Here is a 14,935-nt window from a genome sequence, read left to right on the forward strand (position 1 = left end):
AAGACTCCATCAAAAAACAGCTAAAGCTGAAAAGTGAATTCCATAAAGTCGCAGGATACAAAATCAGTACATAGACATCTGTTGTGTTTCTATACATTAAAAATGAAGTAGCAGAAAGAGAAATTAAGGAAACAATCCCATCTGCAATTGCAGCAAAAAGAATAAAATAACTAGGAATAACTTAACTGAGGAGGTGAAAACCTGTACTCTGAAAACTATAAGTTGATGAAAGAAACTGAAGACAACACAAATGGAAAGATATTCCATGCTCACGAATTAAAGAATAAGTATTGTTAAAATGTCCATGTTACCCAAAGCAATCTACAGATTTAATGTAATCCCTATCAAAAAACGAATAGCATTTTTCACAGAACTAGCACAGATAATCCTAAGATTTGTATGGAACCACAAAAGACCCTGAATAGCAAAGAAATCTTGAAAAAGAAGAAAACTGGAGGTATCACAATCCCAGATTTCAAGATATACTACAAGGCTATAGTAATCAAAACAGTATGGTACCGGCAGAAAAACAGACACAGAGATCAACAGAACAGAATAGAGACACCAGAAATAAACCCACGATTATATGGTCCATTAATCTGCCACAAAGGAGAAAAGAATACGTAAGGGGAAAAAGACAGTCTCTTCAGCAAATGATGTTGGAAAATCTGGACAGCTATATGCAAAAGAGTGAAACTGGACCACTTTCTTATACCATACACAAGATTAACTCAAAATGGATAAAGGACCTAAATGTGAGACCCGAAATCATAAAATTCCTAGAAGGGAACACAGGCAACAATTTCTCTGACATCAGCTACAGCAACATTTTTCTAGGTGCGTCTCCTGAGGCAAGGAAAACAAAAGCATATATAAGTTATTGGGACTACATCAAAATAAAAAGCTTCTTCACAGCCAAGGAAACAATCAACAAAACAAAAGGCAACCTGCTGAATGGGAGAAGATATTTGTGAATGACATATCCAGTAAAGAGTTAGTATCCAAAATATATAAAGAACTTATAGAACTCAACTCCAAAAAACCCCAAATAATCCAATTTAAAAAATGGACTGAAAACATGAACAGACATTTCTCCAAGAAGACATACAGATGGGAAATAGACACAAGAAAAGATGCTCAACATCACTCATCATCAGGAAAATGCAAATCAAAACCCAATGAGATGTCACCTCAAACCTATTAGAATGGCTAGTATAAAAAAGACAAGAAGCAACAAGTGTTGACAAGGATGTGGAGAAAAAGAAACTCTCATGAACTGTTCTTGTGAATGCAAAATGGTGTAGCCACTGTGAAAAACAGTATGGAGTTTCCTCAAAAAGTTAAAAACAGAACTACCATATCATCCAGTAATTCTACTACAGGTATTTGCCCAAAGAATACGAAGACACTAATTCAAAAAGGTTTACACACCCTTGTGTTTATTAGCAGCATGATTTACAAAAGCCACCATATGGATGGAAGCAGCCCAAGTGTCCATCGATAAATGAATGGATAAAGAAGAGATGGTTATATATACAGTGGAATATTACTCAGCCATTAAAAAGAATGAAATCTTGCCATTTGTAATAACATGGATGGATCTAGAGTATAACGCTAAGTGAAATAAACCAGTCAGAGTAAGACAGATACCATATGATTTCAGTCATACATGGAATTTATGGAACAAAACAAATGAACAAATAGAAACAGAGACAAACCAAAGAACAGACTCTTAACTACAGATAGCAAACTGATAGTTACCAGAGAGGAGGTGGGTGGGGGATGGGTGAGGTACCTGAAGGGAATCCAGAGCATACTTTTTAAATATATTTTTTAATTTAATTTTTTTTCTTATAGCTTTTTTTAAACTTAATGAATCATTGAACACTACATCAAAAACTGATGATGTACTATACAGTGGCTAACTGAACATAGGAGCACACTTGTGATGAGCACTGAGTAATGTATAGAATTGTTGAATCACCATATTAACGGAGGATATCACAAAAGGATGAAGGAAATCTGTGTAGGCATTACTTGGGATATATGGACTGTCAATCATAAAAATACGATCATGAATACTAAATGTGATGGGGATGAGATATCCCTACAAAAAGACATAGCAGTACTAGAGCTGGTATAGTTTTCTTATACACAGTGAGATCAAAATAGTACAAGGAAAAAGGAGTTAAAAATATAAAAAATCCAAAGACCAGGACAGAGAAGCTGGATGAGAGTCAAGAAAATAGGGCCCAAATCCATAAAAATGGGGAAAAGACATGTCATCACATAAATATATAAAGTGCAAGAAGGCCAGTGAGAATTTGTGCTACATTCCTATGAAGGAAAGAAAATTTTAAAAGAAATTGAAAGATGAAAATGAATTCAGTGGAAAAGGAAATAAATACCTGAGGGATTTGGATAATATCATCCAAATACCAACAGTGACAAATTGGGTAGCTTCTCTACAGTTTTCTTATACATAACTTATATTCGGCATACTGTATACAGTGTACAAGTATGCTGATCAAGAATTATTCCGTAGTCCATTGGACCAACAGGGAAATCTTAAGGAAATCTTAAGCGGCTCTTACACCTGCTACCAGAAGGAAGGCTAAGAATTCTAAGCCAAGTTTCACCCTTGCAAGTTTCAATATTAGGATATTAGGAGATAGCAAAAGCTGATGGCTGAAAGCTGGCAGAAGACAGATGTACTACTAAAGAGAAAAAAAATGTTCAAAACAGAAACCTGTAAGATGGCTATCATGAAAAAGATGTTATGGGCTGACTTCATTATTCAAATAAATGTCAGAGAGCTATACTTATAAATTAAAAACAATGTACACCTGAGAATTAAAACGAAGCAATTTTAAAGAGAGTATTATAAAGAGAAAACAGAGGTTGCCACATTTTCACTGAAAACCAGTAGTAAAATGTAAGGTACTCAGCAGTTAACAGCAAGCTAAGAAAAGACTGTAGGGATTGTTAACACAGCAATCAAATTAAAATACAGCATTTTTCCTCTGTAGACCTCTGCGGAATTTGGGAGCTAGTTAGTGAAGAGGGAAATTAGAATAAGAACTACAATAGTTTGTAAGGGCTTAATGAAAAAAAAAAAATAAGAAAAGAGGAAAGCTATATGTTGAGGATCTTGGGCATAAACATTTTCTGGGATAATCAAAATTGAAAAACATACAAATCTACTCAGGAGAAGAGTTTGCCAAGCCCCTCTCTGCTATTTCTGGAATGTTTCCACTGTGCTTTAACAAAGCCAGTAGGGGAGTGATCTTACCCCCCTTTTAGAAATGAGATAACCGAAGCACAAGGAAATTAGTAACTACTTCAGCCAGGTGCCTGGTAAAGTGTTAGAGTTGGCGTTTGAACACAAGCCATTTAATGTCTTCAAGGCTGTCTTGCTTATCCACTATGCTACACTACAAAAAAACTTCTTTATTTTGTAATATAAAATATGCTTCCAACCAGTCAACGGAAAGCAATAAAAGATGTTTACAGACAATGCCTAATATACTAATACGTTGAATCCCTAAAAAATTCTTATTAAATATTATTGATGTCGCAAAGAGGGCAAGAAAAAGCACGAGGATAAAATGATCCAATAAGTACATGTATTCCGAATGACATTTTGTCAATATGGAATATATTAAGTTAATAATAAAAATATTAATATATCAATAATATAAGAACATATAGTAATAATATGTAATAAAATAAATTTTAATGTTAGTAAAAGTAAATAAATGTTAATGCAATTATTTAATAGGAGAGACCTTTATATATGTAAGTAACCTCTACACCCAAAGTGGGGCTTGAACTCACAACCCTGAGATCAAGAGTCACATGCTCTACAGACTGAGCCAGCCAGGCACCCTTAATAGGAGAGACCTTTAAAACATTTAATAAAGCAAGCCTGACTTACTATTCTGACAATTAAGTAACAATTTAAAATAGTCCTTTTTATTTAATAAAATGCATTAGAGGTATTTGGCATCATATCACCTTTAATTATTTTTGCTTTTTAGCAAATGCAGCGACTAAATTAACCTGGGTATGTACACTGAGTCCTGTTCTAGAAAGACATGTGAGAGAAACCTGCACGAGTAAACACTTGATTTAAAAAAGGGGAGTGTTGCCTATTTGCATGGCTGTCACAGTTATCCACACACCCCAAGTCACTTTACTCCTTTCGAAAGATTTAAACTCTGGCTCACTATTACATTATACTCTCCAACCCTCCTCTTTTTCCGCAAACCTATAATCTGTCAGCATCTTTTGTCCCTCTGTCCTCGTGGCTGTGTCTTGGACCTTGCCACTATCAACAAGGCAACCTCTGCATAATTTCAGTTTCAACCTACTGCCTCCCTCCAGTCATATTTTTTCTTGCTCTTTCTTGAAACACTCAGCACAGTCTTGTCTCAGGGTCTTCCTGTTTAGTTGTTCTCTCCGTCTCGAAAACTCTTTCTCCATGCATCTGCACAGTGACTCCTACAACTGGAGTCTTCAGGTCTTTGTCCAGGATCACCTTTTTGGGAGGCCTTTGCTGACCATCCTGTTTGAAATTTCATCTCTCCTTCCCGCTGGTACCCCAATCACTCTGCTTGCTTTATTCTCCTTCACAGTGTTTGTTGTTTTTGTTTTGTTTGTAGGTTCCACACCCAGCATGAAGCCCAATGTGGGGCTTGAACTCAGGATGCTGAGATCATGACCTACGCTGAGATCAAGAGTTGGACGTTTACCTGAGTGAGCCGCCCAGGTGCCCCTCCTTCACAGCATTTTTTAATCATCAGATAGAATATCTCTTCTGACTGGTATCTAGTTTATCATCTCCATCGAGTTGGTCATCTCCATGAGGGAGAGATTTCTGTACTTTGTTCACTTATGCATCCCCAGAGCCCTGAGTAGGGCTAGGACACAACAGGGTCCCTACACATCCCTGTGGAACGTACGATTTTGGTGAAATGGAGAGAAAGGCTATTGCAAGTCTGGAGAGTTGTCCACTTTATGAAGGGGTAAATAAATTAATCTTTGGAAGGTGAATTCAAAATGGGAACACAATGAGGGAAATGATACCAGTTGTAACACGTGGACTCTCCCTAGCATAGCTGTTTGATTCTCTTCATAAAATGTCTGTTTGCTGATGTTACGGGGCAGTGTGTGGGTATGCCACTTCTGGAAAACAGTTCCTACTATCCTGCATACACTAGGTTTCGAACTAGAAATTCCCAAGTGACTTAACGCCCTGACTAAAAATCAGTTGTATAAGGAAAGATAATGCTTTGTTATAGCTTTCTTAAAAAAAACTGTACATAGGGCTTTGGACAGGAAGATTAAGAACTCATCTCAGCAAGCATGTTCTTTTCATGTGTTATTTCTCTTACTATTTGCTATGAGTCTATTATAGTTAGATGGGTAGGTATATAATAATTGATAATATAATTAGTTGTAACTATGTGTTTATTAATAAATATAATACATAGTATTAATATATTACTATATCAATAATGTGCAATATATAATAGAATAAAATACATAACATAGTAGTTAATAAATATAATGTGTTATATATGCTAAATATAATCTATAATATAATAAATATGGAAACAATACATTACATGTTCTATTTATTACTTATTTTATCTTATTATTTCTTTTTATCATTTATTTTAATTCTCACAATCAGAAAGTGTCAATTAACATTAAGGCAATAGAGCTCAATAGTAAACTGCAAGCAAACAGATACAAATAGTATTTCTCCAACCATTTCTCTCTTTGGACATTTTCTGGTTTTCTTTGAGGCACAGATAGTTGGACCAGGCATGGGTACAATGACTTGACTTTTGTTCTGTCCTTCTGTGTGGCTGGAATGTTGTCTATATTTACTTTGGACAATATTACTGTCCAGAATGGCATACACAGTACTTCATGGACAATTTGAGTAATTTAACTGAGTTTTACATTAACCTTTGTTATTTTAGAATCTGACAGCCCATCCTAAGAGCAATACCGGTCTGCACTCTGCATTTTCCGCCAACAACTGTTCCTCTGGTCTTGGACTTCCTCTAGTTAAAGCAACATCAACAAGAAGGGGGCCTGGATGTCTCGGTTAAGCATCCGCCTCTTGATCGCAGGGTTACGATCTCAAGCCCCGCCTCAGGCTCCATGCTCAGTGAGGAGTCTGCCCGCAACTCTCTCCCCTGCCCCCCACCCATTCTCTCTCTCTCTCTCTCTCTCTCTCTCACAAAAAAAAAAAAAAAAAAAAAGGCAACATCAATAACAAACAAAAACGAACCTAAGTAGATACTGCAGGTGAAGTGATAGTATTTCAATTTCTTTCTTCAAAGAAAACTGTAGTTTTCTGAGCAGACCGGAAGAGCAACCTGAATAGCCATGCACCCAGATGAATTCTCCCGATGTATGAGTGAGTGTGACATGTTACATAAACCCCAGGAGTTTATCAGGAGTTTATCTGGGCCTCACACATGGGTATCGAGGAACTCCCATGGGCCACTATTGAATTCTGAAATTCTCAAGAGCTCTGCCATCATTTATAATGATAAGAACCCTTCTCTAAGCTCATACTCTTAGAAAAATACATGCCATCCTCCATGTTCAAACTTTAAAGTTAAAACCTGAAATACAGTTTACCTTACTTGGTGGCCTTCTGAAGATTTTTCACAAATGGAAGAATAACAGCCTTTATCCATTTATTTTACAATCACTTTAATTTATGTGGTTATCTGCCTGCAAATCCTTTGACATTAAAAAGCTGTCATACTGTATTATCTCTGTTCTTTGAGAGAGTAAAGCTGATTCTTTCAGGGAAATCTTAAGGAGATGAAGCAGGGAGTCAAGGGGGCCCCTCACTGGGCATCTTCAACTGTTCTCTGTAAGACTTCACTGAATGTCATTCCAAAGGGGACTAATACTGTCCCCAGAGAGTGGCTACTGGCTTGAGGAATATAAATACAACAATGACCAGAGTGCTCCAAAATAAACATTTTCCCTTTATTTCAGAAACAGAAAAACTGTCAATAATATCAATATAGAATAATAAAGAGGCTCTTACTCTTGCTCTCTACATAGCAAAACTATCAGATCCTAAAATACATACCCCTAAAAATGGGCTGATTTTATTGAAGGCTGATTTTAGTGACAGGTAGCAGCCCTCCAGAAAAATGATGAAATTCATTAAGACTGATAATAATTATTATTAATAATTCATAAAACTTAAATGATAATTTTTCTTAAATTCAGATATTTTTAAAAAATGGAGCCATTATTAGTTGTGTATTCTGCTTCCCTTCAGTGATGTGTCAATACTTACAGTGAATTCAGAGAGCGTAGTCCTTGGAAAGCGTCTGGTGCTAGTTCAGAGATCTGATTATTACTCAGGTCACTAAGATAAGAAATAGAGTTAGGGTGTTATACGCAAACAATGAATCATGGAACACTACATCAAAAACTAATGAAGTACTATATGGTGACTAACATAACATAAAAATAAAATCCATTATGCCATTTAAAAAAAAAAGAAATAGGGTTAGGTTAAATTAAATAGAATGTCAGGGAGGATTTACAGCAGGAGAAAGCTATTTACTGCCTTTATGCGTCGATTTTGCACCTATCAATACACGTATAAAATCTGCAACATAAAACATCTGAAGCATCTTCAATTTTTAAAAAATCAGACTTTTAAATCAATTATTGGCTCTTTTCTGAAATTATTATAAGAGATGCCATGTCCTATTTTTGAAAATAGAACATCTAAGATTTGACTGCATACTCTATTGATCACATACATTCACATGGGTGTGAATCAATATGTTAAATTTCAGAGAACTTTAAAATATTACATAGTTTAGCTTTTAACATTATGGTATCATACAACTAGCAATCAGATAGTCACATCACTTAATATTTAAGCTGTCAAACACTCAAATATTCATACATAAGTGAATGTCTGCCTGGTCATGACCTATATAATTTTTTAAATTACATATATTCCAGAATATTATTCACTCACATTCTTCTAAGCTTTTTATATGGTGAGAAAGCTCCAGGAGGGATGACCTTGATTGAGTTCTGTTCCAAACGTCTGCAATGAAAAAATTCAATTTTTAAATGGAAACGTGAGCTCTTGGGGATGTTTAATTCAAACCCAGGATTCATGTCAAGAAGGAAATTTGATGGTCTTCATGAGTGATTCTTTTTTTCTCAAAAATGACTACTAAAATTAATAATGCTGTGCCCTAACTGTGCAGCAAGATTGGGAATAAAAACAAGGCAATTATACAATGAATAAAAATTGCCTGAATTTTAGGCATTACAGGAACATTTATATTTAAGTCTGGACTTTGTATAAAAGAGAAAGCACCTGTAAGAAACTAACTTCAGAGTACATTTTAATAACCTCTATATCAGAAAGAGAAATATGTAGTAACACTGAAGAGATGTACAAAATGTTTTAGAGATAATTGTAACTCTTTCACAAAGGAAATTACTGTTGAATATCAAATTTTATAAACCTTTTATTTCCTCTACAGAAAGCATATTATAGGTTGAAAAAAAGCTGTTATACTCAGAAAATTAATTTTGCAGCTTCTTATGAGGTAAATCTTAAATTCCGAAACCGTTAAGTATCATAGGTATTTTCAGTAAGACTGTCTGGACTCTGAATATCTCGTGTAAAAACCACTGTAGTAAAGTACATTCAAACACAAGTGTTTTTATCATGCACTGACATCAGCGTTGAAAATAATTCTACTCTCTGGTTCTGTTATTGGAGAAAGACACAATTTTTCCCACTTAGTTATGACAAACACAAAGAAACAGATTTCAGTAAGTGTTTTGGTAAATATTTTATCCATCAAAAAATGTTGCTTCTCAGCTTCATTTCTATCCACGTGAACATCATGATAAACATTTCCCATCCCCCTCCCCTTTTCTCTTTGTACCCCGGAGGCTGACTCCTGGGAACCATATACCCCAGGCTCACTTTGGCTTTGGTGGAATTTGGCCAATGCGAGGCACTAGTGGAGACTGAAGGGAAGATGAGCCCAGAAGCCGGGATATCCTCCCCTCCTCTGCCTCAGGGGATGTCCCCAGCACCGCCCCCCCCACCCCCAGATCTCCTTCCTAATTTTAGTTCCTGCTGGGGCCACCTCCTGACTTTGCATAATATCCTTTTCTTCTTAGATCTTTGTAGCCCTGGAGGGGGAGGCACCTTTCTATTCTCTGTGTCACCTTCACAACTGCTGAATTCATTCCTCACATTAAATCCCTCTGTTAAAACACATGAGCTTCACTTCCCTGCCTGGATTAAAAAATATATATACAAATATATAGACAGGTATAAATATTTTTATTGGCATATTTATATATTTATGTATAAATACAATAACTATATATGTATATTGACTATATTGTGTCATATACATTGATTCAATTTTACTGAATGTTAGTAATACCTGAACACGTACACTTAATGAACAGCAAGTCAAAACAAAATATCCCCAGAAGGTTAAACAGAAAAGCCTAAATTTTGGTCTTATCCAATTCCAAAGTCCTTCTCACAGTTCCAGGCTTTCTTCAATAGCCACAGGGTTCACCCTGACCTCCTTATCTCTATATGCAATGGGACTCCTCAGATAACATCACTCTTGAACACATTGTAGCATTTGACATCGGGAACAATACTTCTTCCATGGATATAGCACCGTATGTCTCTGGTTCTCTACTTGTCTTTTTTCTCAATTTCTGGATTTGCTTTCTAATCCTCTACATCCAGTTATTCCCCAAGTTACTATCCCTTCCTCTCTCACACAAAAGGTAAAAGCCTTTCTCTATAATTGGCAACACTAGTTATGATTCTCTCCCTCCAAAAAGCAGAAATTATTTTGTTCACATTCAAAATAAATTCAAGTTTATTTACAAAATATGTGAGGAAGAAAATTCAAACTGCTCATAATGCACCACTCAGATCAGTGAGTTTTAGGGGTCCTTTTGGTATGAGTATTTATTTTATCTAAGTCGTATTGTATAGAGAATTCTGAGTTGTACACCTCATATCAAACATCGTATCATACAGTTTTCCTAATATCATTAAATATTTTGGAAGATGTTATTTTTAATGTCTTTATAACATCTCATTATCAAAATGGACCACAGTTCCTTCATCATTCCCTATTATTAGCCCATTTAGATTAGTAGTAATTTTACGTTATGAATCATACTGTTCAGCTATTTTAAGATGACTGAAGCATGGCCTCCTTCTAAAGCCTTACTTGATTTTCTCAGGTATGGTTACTTGTATCTTTCTCTATATACCCAAGGGCATCCTCTTCTCTGTGCCTCTGCTCTATCTCATTGTATTCTAGTCATTTTTCACATATCTCTCCTCCACCAGGTTTGTTGGCTCCTAAGGGGCAGATTTGCCCCGGAAGACAAGAAATAAATCGTATGAAGAAAATATGGATTTGGCATCTGGATTATTTATCTAAGTCTTGAGAAAGGGTACTTTTTTCAAAAGCTTTAAATATAACAAAGGGCATTTAAATCATTTCACTGTTACACTTTTGATTAGAATGTTATAAATTGATGGTTTAGAAACACTTTTTTTTTTTTGCTGTAATCCATTCTTGTTAGATCTTAAGAAGCTTAAAATGTAATTGATGAAAATACAGTGAAAGCAAGCTAAAGACGCAACACTATTGACTGGAGGACTTTCTTCGAATCCAGGGCAATGAAACACCCTTTCATTTTGTTAAAGATCTGGTCAAAATAATACAAAGCTATGATAAGAAAAAATTAAAATTCTTAGTGTCTAGTAGATTTTTTTCAATGCTACAGTAATACAAAACTAATTTATATGATTACTTTTCATAAATATCATTTCAAGTTCTTGAAAACAGAAAACCAGTAATCATTCATTCATTCATTCACCCTCTGTACTTCACCTGTGCAGCACATACTCTATGAATGGAATTCAATGGTGATCGGACGCAAACAGGTTTATACCCTCATGGAAGTTTTATTGATAAAGTGGCTAATTTTACAGTTACACTTCTGACTAATTTGTTCAATAAGTTCTTTAAAAATGATATATTCAGTACTGATATATCAATAACATAATTCTATCATCTAATTTAACTGAAGAGTTTCCTTAGAAATTTTAAAATTCATTTATTATTCTAAAATCTCTCCATCCAGAACACTTACAATGATCACTAATTGTTCTAATGGCACTCAAATACATTTTAGCATGACAACTAAATATATGTGTCTAATCTACAGTTTATGTCTTTGATAAATATTCCTACTAAAGCAAACAAATGATATATAAGTGAGGCTACATACTTTTTAGAAAATGCATGCGCAGAAAGGTATAAAACAAAGACAAATCATGATGAAATAGTGTTAAATTTTCATGAAAAAATAATAACTCCAACATAATATAGTGATGTTGCATGTATCATTCACTCTTGCAATGTACCACGACTTAACCTTCACATTGCAAACCATTTCATTTATAACATATGCAACAGAAAGCTGAACAATGACATGTAAAATGGATTTGCTTGCTTTTCTTTATTTATCTATTTGCTTCCAACCTTTGTTCAAAAAAAAAAAAAAGTATTCGAAACAGAGTTTATATGGTTATTTACACTGACTCAGCAGCTAATTGGTTTTTATGGCACCGTACCAGCAGTTCATTAAGGCAAAACATAATTGCCTCCTTCATTCAAACAGATTCTCAAGCAGGAAAATATTCTACCACTGACAGATGTCAACCAATAAATTTTAAAATGTTTCAAAATGTCCATTTTCTCCTCTTCAGTGGGCAAACAATAAACTAACATCTACTTCCTTTAAACTCAGCTGTCTAGGACCCTTCTGTTCATGAGAACTTTAGGATATATTTTAAAAACTACAAGCAACACACATCTCAAATGGTCTTCATACTCCTATAGAAAAGAGGGGAAAGTATTTCAACCAGATTGTAAAACATAAGGGAGAGATATATTAGAGCATTTAGGTGAAGGTTAAAAAAAGAAGCAAATAAAATGTACATTTTCTATCTTTCCTATTCTCTAATCTTCTATTTTAATGGCATAAAATCTGCTGAATTTTATAGAGTGCAAATTTGAATCCACTGTTCCATGAAGAATCTAATTAAAACATTCCAGGGTTACAAAAACAGATAGTGTCATGGCTAAGATATATTTGCATGCTGTGGGTAAAATCTACCATAATTAAGAGCCTTCCAAATGTTAGTCCTTCATAAAAATAAGATTCAATATTTTGAATTTCAAAGTAAAAATATATTTAAAAAACTGAATAAGGGAGGAAGAACATTCTATCAACCATGTATTATATGGAAATGTTTTTCATGTAAAAGTAGCCAGAACCTTTTTCTCCACAGAATGTATGTGAGCAGTTCCAAGACATTTTATCACTGTGTGTGTGTGTGTGTGTGTGTGTGTGTTTATTTTATATAAAACCAACCTGCTGTTACCACCTCATCAAAATCATGGAATCAAGGAAATTTTAGTTAGAAGTTCCATGACATAAGACATGGAAACCATTTTCTAACTACCCCATCAAAAATTTCAGAAGTACAATAGGTTTAACCAATAAAAACCTTCCTCCTCACTTGCATACAGCTTTTTTCTCTTGTTCTTTAATTAATGCTTTAAAAAAAATAAATCATGCATGTCTTCACACTTACAGAGTTCCTAGGGAATGAACTGCAACCGATATATACCACTTTCTAAAAGACTGCAGAAAATGGAAAATTATCAAGGAATCTCTCTGCTCTACTACTATATAGACCCTTAGAACATGGAAATGATGTACAGGTGTATTTGAGCTCTGTGACATAAGAGGCCCGATGCTGGTTATTAATGAGCAGACTTTACGTCAATAGAGTAGACAACACAGTCCAACCTGGGAATTCAAAAATGCCAACTAGTCCTGAAGCCATTAACGAGATATTAAACAATATTAGTTTATTTTAAATGACACTTCCGGCTCACTAGTCTTCAATTCTCTGGAATTATTTTCAATATTTTTCAAACTAAATTATGTTGACAAGCCATACAAAATAACATCCACATGCCAAAGCTGAAACAGCTCTCTCCAAGAGCTATTATGTTTTCTATATGTGTGTACATAAAGATTAAAAATGTATGGTTTAGTGATTAAAAGATAAAAATGTATGGGTTAGTGATTAGAAGTATGAGCTTTACAGCCACTGATAAACTCTGTGGACCTTGTAAAAATTACTTTGTTTCCTTGTCTCAGTTTCTTCTTCCAAAAAATGAGGAAAATAAAACCTACTCTAAAATATGTTTTTTGTAAAAAATTATGAGATGTAGAAAAAATGCTTTTTTTCTTGCATGAAAAAGGGGGAAAGAATAAAAATATGGGGATATACATGTATATATGCGATCACACATGTAATAAGCAGCACTATATAATTAAACGTCTGAACACATATTAGTTTCACGCACACAGGTTAGATAAAGAAATAAATCTGATACATGATCTGAACTCTAGTATGAAATAAATATATAGTATTCCAAAACACATTTTAAAACAAATTAGCAGTACAGATTTGCAGATAACCCAGCCATTATATGTTAAACACATACATGCATACATCATTCACATGGAGGCTGAAAAAAAATATATAATGTTGTAATTTCCATGATCAACATGATTAAAATATATAGCATTTTCTCAAATTTGGAAACTGTCTTAGGAACTCAAAAAGGTTTTACAACACCAGTAAAGTATGAGTTTGGATTGATTGTATCTGTAACATACAGCCCAGATGTTGATTATACATGGCAATAAAACTGACAGTTCTTTGCATTTTCCCCATCTGCTTTTAACATAAATGGCAAAAACAGCTGCCAAAGAATAGAACATAGATTTAATGGGGTGTGTGGGGGGGGAGGGGTTGTGAAACGACCCTAGCTTCTGAATCTTGGACTGCTCAGTGTAGCCAAATATTCTCATCATAGGTAACATCAATCCAACATTTGAAAAGGAGGAAGCAGCTATATTCCTTTGACATTAGGGATTCTCTAGCCTATTACATAATAATTCTAAAGTAAGTACTTTATATTTCTGGACTATTACCTCTAGCTTTAGCAGTAAATGTAAGCCTTGAAATCCTTCATATATCTATATAAAATGACGAAAGATATTTTAGACTGAAATACAATTTCTGTTATGTAATTGTAGTCTCTCTAGTACTTTGTAAGTTTAATAATTATCTTCAGCAGCTGAGTGAATATTTGTCTCTAGAGGGACATCTGCATATAGCTAGCATTTCTGCGTTAGGATTGTGTCCATAGTAATTGATTATCAGCCATTCCTGCCTTGGGATGACTTGTTCCTGAACACTGTCCTTTTCCTTAATCTTATTTTATTTTTTTGTGATGTCATTCTAGGGTACTTGCCCCTGAGGGTAAATTCAATTGATGTTTTCACTGTAGAAATAATTCTTCTACCATTTGGTCTTTAAGCATTTAAAGCAAGACACAAATGTGTGTATGTGTGTGTGTGTGCGTGTGTGTGTATGCGTGCTCACAAGGGTGTGTGTTCTTACTGACTTCATATTCAGGCAGTGACCTAAGTGAAGGTTAACATTTTCATGGCTGTCTTCATACGAATATATATTCAAATGCAAAGATACACTCAAAACGCACAATCACATGGTTTAGATTTAGAGGGAAAAATGGGCTTAGCCACATGGCTCACTGATTTCAGGGGGACAGAGTATAGATTCATAATGTCAATAACACTAAGCTTTCATATATAATTTTTCTTTAGCAATTCAAGAAAGAAAAATAGTTAAATGTTCTGTTTTGTTTTTCATTATTGATGAAAACCTTTTGGACACTAACTT

At 34.6% G+C, this 14,935-nt stretch overlaps 1 protein-coding gene across 2 annotated transcripts in view; it reads right to left on the reverse strand.

The window, feature by feature from the left end:
* The window catches only part of SLIT2 (slit guidance ligand 2), a 344,854-nt gene that overhangs the window by 92,116 nt on the left and 237,803 nt on the right, over window positions 1-14,935 (reverse strand). For both annotated transcript variants that reach the window (XM_040625101.1, XM_040625100.1), the window contains exons 10-11: window positions 8,042-8,113; window positions 7,343-7,414 (exon numbers count right to left, since the gene is read on the reverse strand). In XM_040625101.1, coding sequence (XP_040481035.1) covers window positions 7,343-7,414; window positions 8,042-8,113 — 144 coding nt within the window. The remainder of the gene's footprint in view (window positions 1-7,342; window positions 7,415-8,041; window positions 8,114-14,935) is intronic.

The sequence above is a fragment of the Ursus maritimus genome, unplaced genomic scaffold (genome assembly GCF_017311325.1).
Source record: "Ursus maritimus isolate PB19 unplaced genomic scaffold, ASM1731132v1 scaffold_8, whole genome shotgun sequence".
Taxonomy (NCBI): Eukaryota; Metazoa; Chordata; class Mammalia; order Carnivora; family Ursidae; genus Ursus; species Ursus maritimus.